Below are 19,654 nucleotides of genomic sequence, written 5' to 3' on the forward strand. Positions count from 1 at the left end.
AGTACAAGCAGCTTGTTAATAACTGTTAGTGCTGTTTTGGTAGAATTACCTACATGGATGAGGGGATTTTTTTGTCTTCTACTAAGATTGTTGCATGAGATTTCCATGTGATATGTCTGAAACTTAAGTGAAATCCATGGAAGACTATTAAGACATTTTTTATCATAAACATAGAATCCTAGAATGGCTAGGGTTGGAAGGGACCTTGAAGATCACCTAGTTCCAACCCCTCTGCATACAAAGACATTTTCATAGAAAACTGAGTCCTAGTTGAATCAGTCTAGACATGGAGTTCTCATAGTCTACTCTCTAACATAGTAACAAAGGAACAAGCGCCAGTAGCAGATTGTGATGAAAGGATAGATAATCTGACAGTCATTTTCCTCTACTATCCTTTTTTCCTATTTTGTACCAGTCATACTTCTATCAATGGAGAAGAGCGGGGCTCCTCACAGCAGTTTGTGAGGTAAAAAAATGTTCATATTTCATTCCTCAGAATGGAGACAGCTACAAAGAAAGATGAAGACTAAAATTTTACAAAGTACCAGAAATATGTTGTGCATTTTATTCCGATATTCAGAAAAAGAATGAACAAGTTTTGAAGAATCTAGTGATTCCCTCTTCCTGTACTGAAACTTAAGTAATTAAAGAGTCTAAATTACATCAGAAGTTAATGAAAATGATGCAGATAAATGGTGAGATTCAGAGATTTGTATCTAAGTACTTAGAAATGGTATGATCTAGACTTTCAGTTTTAGCATGTTGCCACAGTGCTGTAGTACCAAAAACTTGACAGTGATATTTTAAGATATTTTGAGTTCATTTATGTCACTCCAAATAATATTTCTAAATATTTTTTAAATACTTTTAGATGCTGAAATATTTTGAGAAGTTTGAATATTTTACAAAATCTATTCCTAATAATTTTTGGAAAATAACTGACTTTCTAAAGTAATGTATTTTTAAAATGTTGACTATCCAGATTTTCTGAATGTGACAGAGGGATTACAATGGTTTCACAAATTAATCTGTACTTCATGAAAGTCAAGACTACTTGCTGCCTAGACCCATTTTATGTTCTTTTCTTTCTAATTATATTTCTTATGGTGTAAAGAGCTAAGACACCACAGAAGTTCAGGTTTAGGTTATCAGTTTAGAATATACTGATACATAAATATGATGATACTTTTCTCCCAATCATGGAGAAATTACGAAGTAGAGCACATACCTTCTTACGTTCATATGTAAAAGGCTCCCTCCATCTACTTGGAAAGGGTAAATCTTTCTCTAAGCAGAATATTAATATGATAATTCTGAGAATTTATTTTGCATAAAGTAAGAACAGAGTAATGTAAATGTTGTGCTGATTAATTGAAAAGTGCTAGTTTCCTTCCTCCGTGGGCCATTTTTGTGGATTTTTTTTCTGGCTCAAACATCTTCAATTGCAGATTGTTATAAATATATCAGCATAATAATACTTTTGTGGCAAGTTGTTAATAACATTGTGTCAATTTTGCGATATTTATTTAAAACAGAACAGATTGGTCGTTCACCAATCAAAAGCAGTCTGATTTACTGTTTATCATTTTAGCTAGAACATGCGGTTCCAATTTACGTGGACCAAGTGGCATTATCACATCACCAAATTATCCAGTTCAATATGAAGACAATGCACACTGCGTGTGGGTCATTACAACAACTGATCCAGAAAAGGTATGCTTTTTCTCTTTGTCTCAATTCAAACAGTAGAATTTAGATGTACCTTAAAAATATTCAATATATATTTTCACGAATCCATGAACACATACAAATGTATATGTCCATTTAAACCCAAAAATGACCAGAGTAGAGATGTTAAAAAAATACATTAGACACTAGGAAAAAAAAATAATATGTATGAAAATTTCTACCCAGAGTAGTAGGTCTGATTTAAAGTTTCCAAGTTTTAAATACATTTTTAAATGAAATACATGAAATCATGGTCAAAATCCCACATTGCTAAATGAGGTAACAGTGAGTTTTTCAAGTTGTATCTTGATGCTGTTGAATCTTGACATAAAAAACAGACATACATCTAATTATTTTGATAGACCTTGTAAGGTGTTTTATTACCTACAGAATTTCTTTTTTTGATCCACTGTTTCACAGTAATGATTCTAAATACATAACTATGAATAATTATGTGTAAGATAGTGGTCATAATTAAGTATTTTTCCACTGGAGTGTACTGAGATGCATTTTCACTTGTGCTTCTGTAAAATCAGTAAATGGCAGAGACTGCTTATGTCTAGGGGGGCAGGAAAAAGTTAAAAAGATTTTTCACTTATATTTCACTTTTCTGTCGTGAAACACGAATTAATGAGTTACAGTAAGTTGAAGGATGTACAATCTATATGTACTTTCATAATTACAAGACGTGTTTCCTGTGCAGGTTTTTGGAAGATTGTATTCTTGACTTATTTAATGTAGTTAGGGGGAAAGGGTTTAACTTTATCTCAGCATAAATAAATGAAAATGTTTAGCTGCAGAAAAGATCAATTTGCTGCATGCTTTCATAGCATATTGTTGAGATGTAAATACTGTTTCTTTGCAAAATCTATTGAGTTCACTTTTTCTCTAAAGAAGATTCAGTGCCTCAATAGAGATATCTATTCAGGAAAAACAGTTAAAAGTACAAAACCATCACACTGTGGAAGATTTTACTGCAGCGGGACTTCTCTGAAAAAAAAAGGGTTTTTTAGATTTCAAACTGAACTGTTATATTTTATTTAGCATAACCATTACAAGAGAATATTTGTCATATTTTGACTTGAAAATCACTACATTTTAGAGAAATTATTAAATCACTTTGCATTTTTAAATATGGAAAAACATCTAAAATATGGAAATGTCTGAAATTTTCATCTAAAATTTATATTCTGTATATGTGGTCTTGTTGATTTTTTCAAAATGCAATATATTTTTATAAGAGAAAATTTAAATGTGCATCAAAAGAAAATAAGCAAAATTACTACTAATAAAAGAAAGTCTTGGAAACTCAACACTTTCTTTATTCAGTTAATTTTAATTTAATTTTTTTTAATTTATTTTTAATTTTTTCCCCTTGATTTTAGGAATTTTAATTAAGGAATGTTTTTCATATATATAATAAAATTAAGATGGCAATCTCCCTATTGATTGCAAGAAAGTTTAACCATAATAATAGAAAAATTGGTATGGACTGTTCGGTATTAATAAAGTTATTATTAATGTATTATTACATTGTACAATTTTATGGAGGCTCAGACTTACCTGTGAAAAACATTAAACCCCCATCTACTACAATAATATGCAAGTTTTGTTCATTCTTTACAACATATCTTTCTCAGTTGATTTAGGTTTTTAGTAGTGCAGAACTTAATGAGATTGGTGTGGATTAATTTATTTTTCTGTTCACTGGACTCAAAAAGGCACTCACTCTAAAGTAGCATTCTTGGGCAGGTCATCAGTCACAAGAATATACAGAAGGAATTGCATACCTAGACAGATCAATTATGTTGTGTTGTGTTATGTTATGTTCAAAATAAAGAGGTATGAGTACAACACTTGGAGCTTTCACCCAGAAATAAAGTCCACACCATTGCATTTAGCTGGGTGGAAGGTAAAGCGACACACTAACAGACACTGATCATCACAGTGTAAGAAAAGGAGGCTGAACTTTCAAGTCTTTCAGTTTCGGACAGGATGGTCAGTAGTGAATGAGCTGTCTTTTTATTATTTTGGATTTGTCGACAAGTGCAATCTGGGAAGATCATTTTCTTGATTTCACGTATCTTGAAATTTGCTTTAGGACCATGATGACTGTGAAGTGTTAAAATCAAACATATTTAAGGCTTAGATTGCTTTCACATAAAGCCTGCATCATCTTTATCAATATGTTTCAATATAATATTGGGAATAACTGTATCTGGAGTTAACACTACCTTTTTGGATAATAAAATATAGGAAAGAAAATCCTTTTACTTTACAGATTATCTGACTGAAAAGGAACTTCTTTTCTACTTCTTTCTAAAGGAAAATATCTTGCTAGCATTTTGAAATCTATGAACTTTAAAAAAATCAGTTACAAAGATAATTTTCAATTTTGCGAAACAAAGAACAAATTTTAAGATATGCTGAAAGTTTTGCAAATTTTCATCCCTGACTTTTCTTGGAGTTATGAAGATTACATTGGGGAGTTGCTATATTCTGTTAATTGTGGGGTAATTGAGATTTTTGGTCTCGGTCTGGAAAAGCAGAGAGGGTAAAAGGTTTGAATATACCCAGACCGAGATTAAGACACGAATGAGTCAGATGGTGGTAACCAAAATGATAATTCACTTTTATTCTCTGTTAAAAAGGAGAGAAAGGAGGAAAAGAGGAAAGTAAGAAAAAGAAAAGGGTAGTTACAAAAAGCAAGTGATAGTCACCACTGTGGATCCCATGGCGTCTTGTTAATCCTTTCTTCTTCTGTCCTTTGATGGGGAGAGCTTGTCAAGTGAGCTTTTTATATGTAGGCTAAGCAACATGCTTTCTGATAGCATTTCAGCAGTCTTGCCCAAGCCTGGGGACCATGACAACAGCACGTCCACCACATAGGCATTGGTGTTCACGAGGCGATCGTGCAATGCACCTGAAACCTATAGGTTGTGATGTTTGCCTGCTTTACCTTATTAGGGAAAAAAAGGAGGTGCACAGAATTTGTAAGCTGTGGTTAACTAGCATCCTGTCATTGCAATTGTCTTCTGACCTCAAATTTTTGTAATAGTGAAGCCACTTATTTTTTACAGTTTAAGCAATGGTGAAACATATTGCTTTTCTAACAGTTCAGGCAATGTCAAAACAAATTGCTTTTCACCAGTTCTCTCCAGGAGTCTTCTCTTTTGACTGTCAGATTTGAAAATATTTATCTGAATGCTTAGGGTCACGTTTGATTTTCTTTTCCAAGTAGACAAATAGTTCATGACATGTTGTTTACTATGTATTTTAAATTAAATTACTTTTGACTTACTCTAACAGTGAATTTGTGACTTTTCATCAGGTTAGTTTGCACACAGTATTTTACAAAGTAAGGTAATGATTTCTGGTATAACATTCAGTGTAGTTTGAGGAGGATAGTCTAGTTAAAGAGGTTTCCTTGCACAAAAAATGAAACAAGGAAAGCAAGCAAGCAATCAAGTAAACAAAATAAACCACATAATAACCTTGAATATTTTAAAGAATAAATCTAAAAAAAAAAATGGACACATAGCATTTTCCAAATTTTGCATTCTGGTGTTGGGATGGGGAGATTTTTAATGCCAACTGAAAATAAAAAAAAAATTTCAACTTCCTATCGGGACAGTAGCATAGTTCCAGGTCTTAACCAACCATATCAAGATCGTTGTTAGATAAATGTTTTTCTAACATTTACTTGCCTTTTTCTGAGCAACACAGAAATAAGTTTGATTCTTCTCCTGTTCAAAGGTATTTCTGTTAATGCTCTGCTTATTTTGAAGAATATATTTTCTTCCCTAAACATTTATTTGTTTCCTCTGGGTCCTGCTATTGTAGCTTTTGATCAGCATCCTACTGAGTCGTTTATTAGACTTTTAGTACTTGCAAATACAACTTTATGGTTCTCTTCTGACTCTCTGTCAAGTAGATGCTGTAATTCTTGGCAACTCTACATTGTTTTAGTTGTTCTGTTAAGCAGTTTCTCAACTTTTTAGAATCAGTTACTTTGAACTGTTCTTCAGAGGTCTTACTGATCTGTTGTCTTTGTTTCTTTCTTGCTGCTAGTATAATCTCTTCAGTATGTACTAAACATGTCTATCCCTTGCTGTTTCAATTCATTCTCCAAACTGTGGTTTTTTTCTGCTTTCACTATTTTATGGTAACATTGCAAGGGCTTCTTTTTTTCAGCCCCAGTGCCTAAAGGAGGGCAACATTTTGTGTTGTTTCAGCAATCATTCCTAATTTTGCACAATATTTTCCTGACTGATTGCTGATTGCAGTATGGTAGATGTGCCATGAGCTGCAATATTTCTAAGTTTAATGACCTGGTAAATATAGACTGTGTCCCAATTAAGTTTGGGTTTTTTCTGAAGAATGAACTTTCTGCACAGTACAAAGCACAGATATTATGTATTTGTTTGAGCCTAACAATTTTCTTCTTCTTTACAAAATAAAAGTTATTCCATGCAGTTGCCGTAACTGAAGAAATTGGAATTAATTATAAGGAGACTGGGAAATTTTGCAAATAGTTTTATAGGGCTCAACCTTCAGGTATTCCAGAGAATCACAGAATATGCTAAGTTGGAAGGGACCCACAAGGATCATCAAGTCCATCCCCTGGCTCTGCACAGAACCATCCCCAAGAGTCACACCATGTGCCTGAGAGCATTGTCTAAATGCTTCTTGAACTCTGTCAGGCTTGGTGCTGTAACCACTTCCCTGGGGAGCCTGTTCCAGCCCCCAGCCACCCTCGGCATGAAGAACCTTTTTCTAATACCTAAACTAAACCTCCCCTAACACAACTTCAGCCATTCTCTCACGTCCTGCCACTGGTCACCACAGAGAAGAGATCAGTGCCTACCTCTCTTCTTCCCCTCATGAGGAAGTCGTAGACTGCAATGAGGTCTCCCCTCAGTTTCCTCCAAGCTGAACAGACCAAGTGACCTGAGCCACTCCTCATACGGCTTCCCCTCCAGGCCCTTCACCATCTGCATTGCCCTTCTTTGGACCCTTTCTAATAGCTTAATGTCTTCCTTATATTGCAGTGACCAAAACTGTGCACATTATTCAAGGCGAGGCCTCAAGTTGGATTACACCTCAATATGTTGCCATAAAATGGTATTTCTGATTTATTGCCTTTCAAACCATAGACGGGGAACGTCAGGACAACATTTTTATTCAGGAAAACTTCCCCTATCTCACACCTAGGGAATCCACATACTTTTAAGGTTGATTTTGAGATAATTTGTTTCAAGATAATTCATTCTCACAATATGTTCTAAAAGAGCAGTCTTACGGAGTAGCATATGATAATATGCAGGGGTTTTGAATGAGGTTATCTTGCTGATTCATGAACTGATTCGAAGTTTGTGGTAGGTCAGACATGATCCATTAGTGGCACCCATTGTCCATGTAGGAAGCTTATGCAAATACAATAATTTTGTAATGTGTTTGAATAGGCAAGTTTGCTCCTAGATGACATGATTGTATTATATTCCTTAGTATTAGAGTGGGGTTTTTGAAAATGTGCCCATAAATAGCTTGTTTCTTCAAAGTTTCACTATAGACAAGGCTCCTGTCCCTCCAAGCACCTCATCAGATCATCCTGCCACATGGAATAGCAGGTTTTACATCTACAGAACCTGCAGTCTAACACTACATTCTTATTGGGGAAGAAAGGTCTTACTGAGCACCATATAGCTCATCCCTAAGAGATTATTAGAACCCTACCACAATATTTTTACCTGTAGAACGTATCCTCTCTTACTGTACCTCAGCATTTTGAGTTGCAGACATCTTGAGGATCAAAAATATGTAGATCTACAAACTATTTTCACTAAATGTTTTTATAGTCATGGCAATGTACAGGCTCATGCTAGTGATTTACTCAATTATTATTTCATAAATTTCAGGACTAATTTAATAGAGTGAAGGAAATAGTCATTGTGATTTTAGGATTGCCTCATTTGTACATCCTGTGCCATCTAGATCATACAAATACAGTAAGATCTTCCTGAAAGTGTGGTTTCCCATGATGTGTGGAAAATTAAAGCAATTCGTATGCTCTTTTCTGCTTCACACAACATTAAAACTGAATTTTTTGCCATATGCAAGTGAATATATTTTAACTTTTTTATTTTTCATTTACTGGAACATCATCTTTAATTTAGGGGGCTATATTATAATTTACAAAGGATTCAAATGATTTAAAATTAAAATTATTAAGTTATGATACAAACACTGGTTGAGTTCCCTCTTGCTTTGAAATAAGCTCATGTATTTATTTATTTTTTCATAATCAAGCAATACAGTTTTTGAACACAAGGTATAACTAAAGCAATTGTATGAGAAAACTGTTGCTGCAGTATAATGATGAGATTTTAAACTTCCAGTGTCTTAAAATCTTCTACAATACTTCTGGGGTAGTCTCGGTTCTGTACAGTCTTAAATACATTTCAAAAACAAAAATAAAGAGTCTGTATATTTTAATATAATGTGCAAAATGTACTTGTCAGCCTACTGGAAAAACCATGTTATATATAACTGATTCACTACGATATATGTTCATCTTCAATTTGAATTTAAATATATAAATTGTAACATAGAGTTCTATATATACATGATTCTTTAAGAAAATATAGGTATTGTGCAAAAGCAAACAGTTTATTTTTTAAATTGTATATTTGTGATGTCTTCTGTGTTTTGTGATTTTTTGTGATTATTTTTTAACAATGTGATTGTGATCACATTGTGATTTTGTGATTTTTTTTAACAATGCCAGTATTTCTACCTTTCAAAATATCATGTGAGTGAGATGTAGGACTGGAAGAGAAGACTCCATTCTGGCATTCAAGGCATTTAGAATGAGATTTGATCTGCACAAATGGATGCTACATGTCTGAACTCCACTCATATTTGATGGAGGTCTGTCAAATAGTCAGTAGAGTTAAATCAGTTCTTCATCTCTTCCTAAAGCAGTCCACTAGAGGCTGATTAATTAAATCACTGGGCTTTATTTGCTCTCACTGGGTCAGAACCAAAAGGGATTTAGATGTTTTAAATTTCAGCATGTAATGTTTAGTATATACATGGTGTTGTGGAAGAAAGTATGCAATTTTGCATGAGGATTGTGCTGCACAGATTGAATGGCCATATGTTGAATAAAAAAAATCACTCTGCAGTAGGGTTATTTTACTAAAAGTGTTGAAGAAATTCTCTCCTACATTAATACATCTATTTCTAAGATTGAGTTTCTTAGTGAAACTGATAGACCCAGATCAAAACTGCTTTCTCTATTAAGCTTAGCTGTCTTATTCGTGCATTGATTACAAGTTTTGACTCTTTCTATCTTTGAAGACTGATGGGAAGTAGTGATGGAAGAGGGACATGTGATCAATATTCATCTCATGATAAAAAGATCCAAACACAAATTTCCTGCAGCACAGGAAAGTATTGTATTTCCTGGTTTGTAAGAAAAGCTAATTGAAGGAGCATGCTTAATGCTTCTAGGGTTACTTCTTGTGGCATTTGCTTTAATTTTCTTATATGATTTCTAACATTAAGTGCAGAAAAACGCCCAACACTTAAGTTTTTCCCTCATATGGCAAATGTCACAATTACAGGCTGGCAGTTATATTCCTTATTGCTTACCTTCTGTCTGACCTTCCTCCTTCCATGCTATTTTTGAGCAAAGGAGACTAACTACTGAGCCTTATCTGTCTTCAGTGTCTCATATTTGCTTTCAGGATATCAGCTAGATTTACACTGGTAAGATTTAGCTATGGGGTGTGAATTTTATGAGCCTCATATGTATCTAAGTATGATGTATTGAGCTGGAAATGGCAATTTGGGGGGGAAAAACCAACCAGTAAGTCTTTTGGAAATGATAGAAGTATACACCTGAAGAAATGGAAAAACTGAAGAAGGAGACTGAGCAGTATATTTGCTCTGATATTGCCTTTGATTTTAGAGTAAGTCTGTATTTCAGAAAGAGAGTTGCAATGTAGTGACTGGTAATGCAAGGCAAACAAAAGATTCAATGTCCAAAAAAAGTGAAGGTATTAGAATGTGGCAAAGTTTTAATTGGAAAGATCAAGCCATATATACATCGCTTAATGAAAACTAATAAAAAACCCCAACCCAATAAACCCAACAAACAAACCAAAACTCAAAACCTTCGAAGTTATCAAAATGATTTTTTTACATAAAAATGTTTGCCATTTTAAAAGTTTTAATGTTTCTGTTTCTTCATGTTCTAGTACCAGATCAAGGACAAAGAAAAAAGAGCTTTCCCTTTCAAAAGAGAGAAATATGTAATGTTTCACTGTGATATGTTTCTTCTGTATCTACTTGGTTAAGAATTATACAAGTCCATTATTATGACTCTTTAGTTGAATACTTAGTGTAGCAAAAGTGATCCATATTTGCCTTTCTCATAAAAACACTTTTCCAGATTAGGTATCTAAAAAATTCTTCATTATTTAGCCTATATCTTCCAGAACAAACTAGACTATTCTTCTTTGAATTTTTTATTTTATAGCTAAAACAATCCCATAATCACAAAATGCAACCACCCCTGCCTGAACTGTTTAACACATAAGCATGCCTTTTTGTTTTCCAGTTGCCAGAGGTAGACTTTAAAGATTAAAAAACAAAACAAAACAAAAAACCAGCAAAAAAACAACCACAACAACTTCACTTTCATCAGTGGCATTTACTATTATCCAGCCACTGCCGTGTATGTACTTCTCTTGTAGCAGAGATGGGTTGTTGCCTCCAGCTTTTTTCTTAAAGGAACTTATCTGCTCTGAGCGCACTTAGAATTCCTCCACCATTTCCTTCCTCCCCTGTGTTTTCATCCTTTCATGTTGGTCTGCCTCACATTCTTCTTCTTTTGCTGTTTTGATCTCCATCAATTTATTTATCTTCTGTTTAGCTTTAATATTTTCTTCTTTTTCATTTTATATACTTTCAGAAAGTAAAAGGTTTATTTACAAAATGCAAATATAGAATCCTAATGGTTTTCATTGTTTAAATTGAGCTAAAAAACAGATAAGTGTTAGTTTTTATTTTGAACCAGAAGAAAACAGTAGGGTTTTATTCATGTAATTACAGTATTATTCAGTATAAGAATGTACCCATTGGTGTTGGGACATATTAGTGAACAAAAAAATCTATATTTAATTTCTTCATAGTAAAAGGGCTTCAGACAACTTTATCAACAGAGAATCAATCAGACTTCTTGAGCCTGAGTAACCCTTAAATACAAGACACTTTCTTTCTTTCCATATATTATAGAATTCAAATCAGCATATTTGTTACTACTCCTGAACATATATACACATGCACTCTCACACAGAGACTTGTAAATAAACCCTTAAATGTTGTACTTACACAATCCAAAACATATAAATATACCAATATAAACTCATTACTATTCTCTCATTTAGTTCAGATTTTTTTTCTGATAGGAAATGCTCATTACAAAGTATGCATCAAATGAGAACATTCTGCCACTGTATTAAAAAATCCTACAATTAAATCTCCACATACTTTTCTTATCTTGCTTGTCTACAAGTTACTTGTCAATTCCCTTGCTGAGAACTATCAGGCTTATTTAATATTACATTGTCAAATGTATAAATCAAAGATATTAAGGTTTGTGTGTAGAAATTTTTCCCTGGAGTGTCTGCAGCTATTGATAGTATATCATACTGAAAATGTCCTTGAATTTTTTCATTATATATACTTTTTACTTTTTTTCCCTGTTTATTTTTTCTTCATTTTTAAGCATACTACATAAATTATCTTCGTGCAGCCTGATGGGGTTGATAATGAGGATGCCACAAACCCACATTTACTGCACAAGAAGAGTGCTACAGAATATTTTAGGCACCTACAGTTCTGTATTACTTCACAGAGAAGGTTCATTTGCTTTGTCCTGGGACGTGGGTGGTCAGTGTTTCTTTTTGTATGGTACTCAGTCTTTATCTTCTCTTTTAAACCTTTTCTTGGGAACCTTTTCTGCTGTGAAAATGTCAGCTTATGATTTACAGGTGAATAATAGAAAATTCTAAGAAATTCACAGAGTGCATAATGAAGTGTGTGTATATACAGGAAAAAAATCAGCTTATTCTAAAAATATATTAGTATTTTCTGAAAGTTATTATTATTCCTTTTAGTTTGCTTAAGCAATACTATAGATTTGGTGTTGCTATCCCAGCAAATAGAAGCCTCCAGGTATTTACATAATAAATTTCTGTCAGCACTTCTTTTAATTAGCTCACTTTGGTGTATTACTAATCAGGAGATTCATATTATTAAATAAAGAGCTATTAGAGGTATAGTAAATGGTCCTCCAATAATAAATGAAGGACGAAATAATCACAGGTATGGTAAGATGCGCAAATCTCAGATTTCAGGAAGACAGTGTTAAAGGGGAAGGATAGAGGTAATTCTGGTTTTTGGAATTTTTACTTAATCTTGAAAATATGTTGGGTTTTGCAGTTAGTTATTATTGAATTAAAATGTTTTCAAAGTGTCATGTGGCAAAAATGGTACAGGGGCTAATTTGATAACTGAGATAGCATGGGAAAAGCAAGCTCTAAGGGTGCACTATATGTATTGACTCCCGCATAATTTAAAGCTTATAAGTGCACTGCTTAAATTAAGTTTACTTTTTTAGGGTTTTTCTATCTTCAAAGTAAACACCTCAAAGTGTATTGTTGTCCATTTAAGACGAAATTTTCCTCCTGGACTTCATAAAGTAAAGAAAAGCTAGAATGTTCAATGCTTGCTCTGACAGGTGGACAACAAACTTCTCATATATGTAAAAATGTATATATATATCTGTTTTCAATATGAAAGGTTGCTAATGCCCAATAAAATAATGTTTTATAACTTTGGAAATATCAATTAAATAATTAAATAATTAAATAATTAAATAATTAAAATATTTGATTAAATAATTAAATAATTAAATAATTTGGTTGGAGTGGTTTAGAAAACACAAAATGGCACACGCTATTTTGAAGTAAATACAGACAAAAACTTCAGTCCTAAAGTGCAATCTCAGCAAGAATCAAGGTAAGCATTAATGCACCTGCTGTTTATTGTGAAAGGGATTAACATAGATCAGCATGCTGATTTGTCAGATACTTGATCCAAGAAAGATTGAATAGATTTAAAATATGTTAGAGAAAAAGAAGAATGGTTCAGCACTTGGTGAACCACATTCATTTCTAATAATTGTAAGAAGCACTACCACAATCAAACCCAAGATCGTGGTCTTTCATACCCTTGGTTCCAACTGGCTTCCTTTAGTATGTGAACACTGACTTGATCCATAGTACAGATAACAGACTCTTTACACAGTCTTTTAAAAATAGCTTTCAATTTAGCAGGTAATCTCTAAAACCTCTTGAGTATTATGAACCTTAGGGTCTATATCAGCCAGTCACATATCCATGTGTGAGTCATTTTTTAAGAATTCTAACTTTCTTAATGATTAAACCTATCATATGCTTCTAAAAATGTCACCCATAAACTGTTCAAAGTGAGAATAGGTTTTAGGCATCAGATCTACATGTGCTTAATGCTAATGTATGGTACTAGAAAACAAAAGTTCTTCTTTATCACATCTTTGGTCATTCTATGAAAAATTTGTCTTTGAATTAATGTCCAGTATTTTCATCAGGAAGTAAAACTTGTTTAAAGATTTTTTTCTCATTCCTACATTTTCCAGTATTCTGATGAGATAGAGCAAGCAATGACATGCTGAGCTTGGTTACTGGTCTCATCTCTGTATCCAGTGGAAGAATGTCTTAGACAGAGCTTGTCACTTTGGCCAGCCTTTTTTCATGCAGCAGTCATCTCAGCATTTTATTCTTCATTTATTTAAGAGCGAACTGTTACCACTGTTTCAGGCTCACTGGAAAGGTAATAAGTGAAGAGCTTGCAGCATAATTCAGGTAAAGAATTTTGTAAAGACACTAGGGAAGAATGCTGACTGGAGGGCAGGGAACCTTGCAGTTTTCTGTGTTGTCACGTTGCCTTCATGATGGATTTGAGCAGTATAAACCAGAGTTCCTGAAACTGTGCTTTATCACAATGTCACAGGAAGAACAGTTTCACAAACACATGTGATATGAACTTCACAAATTCATATCAATTTCACAAACACATGTGATATGAACTTCACAAATTCATATCAAAAATGCAATTAAAGCAGAAGAAACAATGTCGCTACAGGTTTTCTTTCTATTTCTTACTCAGATTTTTTGTTTGTTTGTTTGTTTGCTTTGTTGTTGTTGTTTTTGGGGGGGTTTTGTTTGTTTTTTGGGGGTTGTTTTGTTTTGTTTTGTTTTTTCAGATGTGTTGCATATATTTTTTTAGAGAGAAATTTATGCCTTAAACTGAATAGTTAGTCCCTGTGTGTCATTTTTTTATAGGCTGTCATGTTAAAAGGGAGAAGAAAAGAATAATTTTCTGTCCAACCTGTATTAATTTATTTTTTGTCTATCAGTGTCCCCCCAGGAGATCAAAGCCTTTTAATGTCCAAAGTGGTCTGTTAGCATGTTACCTAATGAGACTCTTCACTTAACAGATTCACTGAGACAGACAGGACATTTGATACCTTTTATATAGGGACTGTACTTAATAGCTATAGGGAAACCCCTCAACAAGTTTCTCCTATGAGTTGTTTCACCATTGACAAAACTGTTAGCACCTAAAAACAGACTCACTCTAACAGTTCATGAAATAACACGTTTATTAATACAAATTTGTGGGGTTTGTTATGTCTGGAACAGAGTCTAACTGCAAAAATTACACTTAAACTATGTAATGATCATAATAAAGCAAGACAAGCAAAACACTAAGAACACTGTGAAGAAACATAAGCAAAAGACTTTAAAGTAACATAGTAAGAATACTATTAAGCAAAAGTAAGCTCTAGTTATTTAGAAGTGAGTAATTAGCACTGAGTGATTTAGAAGTGAGTAATGCATCCCAACTTTCAGGCATCCCCAGAATTGGAAGGAGAAAAGGCAGCCTGTCAGCTACCTCAGCAGAGCTGATGGAACTTCTCCCCCATTTTTGCACAGGTCCGATCTTTTTTTATACCTTTTTCTTAGGCAGTTTGAGTGGCTATAGTCAATAAATGAATTTTGTGGTGATAGACAGATGACATGGGCCCAAGGATCATTTTTCTGTGTTCCCATCTGTAAAGATGCTTTGAAAAAAAAGGCCGTGTTATCTCCGTATCACTCCTTTCTTCATTTAATCATCTTAACAATTTCTGGGAATGTCTTCCCAGGTGCTGGGGTTTTCTGGGAGACCATCAGCAGTTTTTTTCTCCTTTTGTGTAGCCTTTCTATCGCCTCACAATAGGCCTTGCTATTTTATTTTCCCCTTTCCAGGACAAAGCAGATGTTTTCACTGAATCAGAAAATATTCTGAATTGGAAGGGCCCAATCAGGATCATTGAGGTTCAACTCTTGTCCCCGAACAGGACAGCCCTAAGAGTCACACCATATGCCTGAGAGCATTGTCTAAATGCTTGTTGATATCTGTCAGGCTTGGTGCTGTAACCACTTCCCTGGGGAGCCTGTTCCAGTGCCCAACCACTCTCTGGGTGAAGAACCTTTTTCTAATATCCAACCTAAACCTCCACTGACACAACTTCAGGCCATTCCCTCAGGTCCCTGTCACTGGTCACCAAAGAGAAGAAATCAGTGCCTGCTCCTCTTCTTCCCCTCATGAGGTAGTTGTAGAGTGTGTTAACGTCTCCCCTCAGTCTCCTCCAGGATGAACACACCAGGTGACCTCAACTGCTCCTCATACGGCTTCCCCTCAAGGCTCTTCACCATCTTCATTACCCTCCTTTGGACGCTCTCTAATAGCTTAATATCTTTCTTATATTGCAGTGACCAAAACTACAGACAGTATTCAAGGTGAAGCTGTGCCAGCACAGAGTAGAGAGGATAACTGGGCAGCAGAATCTCTCCTTGAAAATTTTTAAGTGTGATGACCCTGTGTGAATTTCATACAGTAGAAGTGGTCTGAGTCAGAATAAACTGGTGACATTGCAGAAGTTTTGCTTGGGCTGCAAAACATTGTGGCCACTCCCTCTTAATATATACTTTTTTTTTTTTTTAATCCAGACTTCATCTTTGGAAGTGAACTAGAATAAAATAATTTGGATTAATGTGAGCAGGCACCTTTTCAATTAATCATGCCTTCACATATTTCAGGAGGAACTACAGTCTTTCTCTGTGGAAAAAATAAGAGATGATTAATTAGACTCTTGGAAATAATGTAACAACAAAATTTTTAAAAATTAAATTTAGCAATTATCCTTAGGAAATCTTAGTGTGATTCTATGGTATTTACATTTCTTGTTTTCTGACTGGTTATTACTTGAAGATAAACTGGTGCTTATTTTTATGAAATTTGGTTAAATGGAAAGCTCATGTTCTTTGCCTTATATATGGATTTCAGTAAATTCATACATAAAACCAAATCTGTATTCAAAAATATTCTAGCATTTATTGGGAAATTTCATTTTCCCAGTGTTGCACGTATTTAAAGGAGAAATATACTCTTTCCACTTGAGTGCATACTGGTGTGTACTGTTTAAAATACATAAATACAATTTTTCAAGTCCTCCTAATTATTCATAGAATTGTGTAATTGTTTAAGTTGGAAAAGACCTTTAAGATCATTGAGTCCAACTGTTAACCCAGCACCACCAAGTCCACCTCTAAACCATGTCCCTAAGCACCATGTCTACACACGTTTTAAAATACCTCCAGGAATGGTGACTCAACCATGTCCCTGGGCAGGGACACCCTTTCAGTGAAAAATTTTGTCCTAATATTCAATCCAAACATCCCCTGGCACAACTTGAGTCCATTTCTTCTTGTCCTGTTGCTTCTTACCTGGGAGAAGAGGCAGACGCCAACCTCTTTTTCAGCAGTGATAAGGTCTTCCCTGAGCCTCTAGTTCTCAAGGCTAAACAATTCCAGCTCCCTCAGGTGCTCCTCATTAGACATTGAAACGTTTAATCACATCAATATAAAAACCTTTTGTGCATGATGACCTTTTTTACAATTTACTGCAGATTTCTCATATTGAAAAACTGTATGTAATGGAAAAATCCAAAATGCTATGTGAAATTTAGCACCTCATTATCATCTCAAAAACTCTGTTCAAATAAAACAGTTCCAGTATTAAATCTCAATTTGATCAAGATCTTAGACTGGATCACCTGTTCTTTAGTAATTTGAGTCTATTTTCTTTTGTTCTCCCTTTAATGGATTATACTGGTTTTGAGAAGAAATAGGGTCTATTTTTAAAGAACATTTTTGATTGTTTTCTTTCAATAGTAATTGTATCATATAACCTAAAACTCATGTATATTCTAGCTTATTTTAATAACTCTCTGGTGCTCATGTTCACAAAATTAATCAGTGTTTAAACCGCAAAGCAGTATTCAGGTTTGGTCTTTAGCAAATAATAATGTAGGGTATCCTCTTCTTGATTACAAGCTGTAAACTGCTTAAGGGGTTAATGTATGTGCATGAAGCTGTTCACACAGTTGTGCTCTGAAAGGCCTTCTCTTTGCATGCCTCGTTATGTCCCAGACCTATAGTAACTCCTGTATTGTATTAAAGGAAGCAGTTGCACATGAGAGGGAACCACTGGACAAGCACCCACTTTAGGAAGGCAGCATAGGGAAAATGTTTCTTTTCCAGGACATGGAAATGCTTTCATTTCTTCCAATTGTCTTGCGTAAAAAAGGGAAAATGGAGCCTGAAATATTGCATGTAGTTTACTATTTAAAAAATAAAATCATGAGGGGGGCATCATGCCGTTCCAGTTTTTCATACCTTTTAAAAAAGGAAGAACCTGTTAGGTTGATCATCCCTTTCCTTTCAAGATGGCAGGTAAGAAGGATGAGATTTCACAGCATGGTTTTCCTCCTGATTCCTATCAGTGGTAACTTTCCTCATTACGACCAAAGGAAATATTTTTAACCTAGTGAAGAGTTTATTGATTTAAATAAGTTATCACTGGAGCATAATTTACTTACTGATCTTTCTAAAGTGTATAAGTAAAGATATTACCTGTGCACCATGGTAAAGCACTGAGAATTGAAGTGAAGCATAAACAGAGGCTTTGAAAGAATGAGATATAGGTCGCTCTAGTTGCTATAGAAGATTAAAATGGAGACCAGCTCATTACAGAAACTCATCTTTCTGCCTAAGGAGGAAAACATCCTAGGAGGAGTTCATTCATCACTACTCATTTCTAATTTTATATTTGGTATTGAAATGGGTGGAAGACAGTGACAGATCATGTAGGACATGTGAAGTTTGAAATTGTGGAAATAAGAAATTTATATTTTTTCTGAACTTGATCAAGACTGATACTTTTCTTATGACTGTTTTGCTTTGTAAAGCACAAGACTTCTGTTTTCATGGAGTTCACAGACTCTGTGAATGCAGAGTTTTGTTCATACAGATTTTAGCCTCTCTGCAGAAGTCATTCTTCTAAGCAACATTCTCCGTAGTTAATTGTTAGCATAAGTACCTGGCAACAAAGTACAAGTCAAGAAGATAAAAAACCTAATTTATTTCTTCAGTCAAAATTCAGAAGTTTCTAGAAGGCGAATCTAGGGTTTTTAAGTAAATCTGAAAAACACATTGTTTACCATCTTTCTTGACTTCACATGGAGATCTTGCAGAAACTTGCATCTGCTGGGCATGAGCAGAATCTCAGAGGGTGGGAAAATGAGAGAAAGAGAGATAGGACAAGATCCAAGTATTGCCTCCAGTTGTCCTAAGAGAATAAATAAGGCTATGTTTAAATTAGCATTAGTAGTGCTGTGCACCACAAGCAGCTTTATACTGCAAAACAGTTAGTGCTAAGGGAATGAGGTTCACACTATGTGTATATTTTAGGGGTTTTACTGTGGAGTAGTTCTGCTTCTTTAGGATGAATGCCTGTTACTGGCTGGAGAACACCTTCCAGCCTTACTTTTATCCAAAAAGAGATCAATTTATCTGCTCTGAGACTGCTCTGTGATGCAAATCAAAGCACAGTAAGAGATGACTGGAGATTGTTTCTGAAATGCATCCTTGATCAAAGCTTTAATGTGAATGTATTTTAATCTCCTGGTTCAAACATCATAACACACAGAGAAGGCTGACATTTGTGGACACTTTTTACATGCAGGATTGAATGGGGTCCATGAGCAAACAAATGAAAGCCCAGAAATGTACTTATAAGATTTTATATTATCTTCATGAAATTCAAATACAAATGCCACACAACAAAGTAGTTTGAGATACTTTACTTGGCACATTGCTTATAATGAATATATTCTTGCTACCTCCTAGTTGTTTGTTGTTTTGTTTAGTTGCTTTTTTCCAAGGCAAAGAAGGCACTTATGCAGATTATGCACAAAGACAGAGCATGTGTCATGTTTTAATTCAGCCTTTCACACAATTAACATAATTCATAGTACTGTTCTCTGTTATCGGACTGTCAAGTTAACAGCCTCCTGAATGATCATTCTTTTTAATTGTAACTTAGATATTTTGAAACATTTTGGTGTCTACATTGTTTTTCTCTATAATTAGGTAGGGGTTTTTTTTCACCGCACTGATTTTAAGCAGACTTACTAGTAGATTATATTTGCCTCACGGCATCTCTCAAAAAAAAAGATATTGTATGCATGCTATTACATGTGTGCAATTCTATGTGTATAAAACTAAACACAAATGATTTTTTTTCTATATTAGCTGGTTACTAACTCTGTAGAATCAGTAGCCTTTCTGCTTTGACCTTATCTAAAACAAAAAAAAAAAAATCTCTTCATTTTTTCATCAAACATTTATAACCAGGGAAATCTACA

General features: G+C 34.3%; 1 protein-coding gene across 3 annotated transcripts in view; it reads left to right on the top strand.

Annotated features, from left to right (window-relative positions):
• CSMD1 (CUB and Sushi multiple domains 1) overlaps positions 1-19,654 on the top strand; it is a 1,092,404-nt gene that overhangs the window by 754,272 nt on the left and 318,478 nt on the right. For all 3 annotated transcript variants that reach the window (XM_039385566.1, XM_039385564.1, XM_039385565.1), the window contains exon 10: positions 1,592-1,713. In XM_039385566.1, coding sequence (XP_039241500.1) covers positions 1,592-1,713 — 122 coding nt within the window. The remainder of the gene's footprint in view (positions 1-1,591; positions 1,714-19,654) is intronic.

This window comes from Pipra filicauda, unplaced genomic scaffold (assembly GCF_003945595.2).
Source record: "Pipra filicauda isolate LSUMZ 115617 unplaced genomic scaffold, ASM394559v2 scaffold41_size5083284_pilon, whole genome shotgun sequence".
In the NCBI taxonomy this organism is placed as follows: domain Eukaryota; kingdom Metazoa; phylum Chordata; class Aves; order Passeriformes; family Pipridae; genus Pipra; species Pipra filicauda.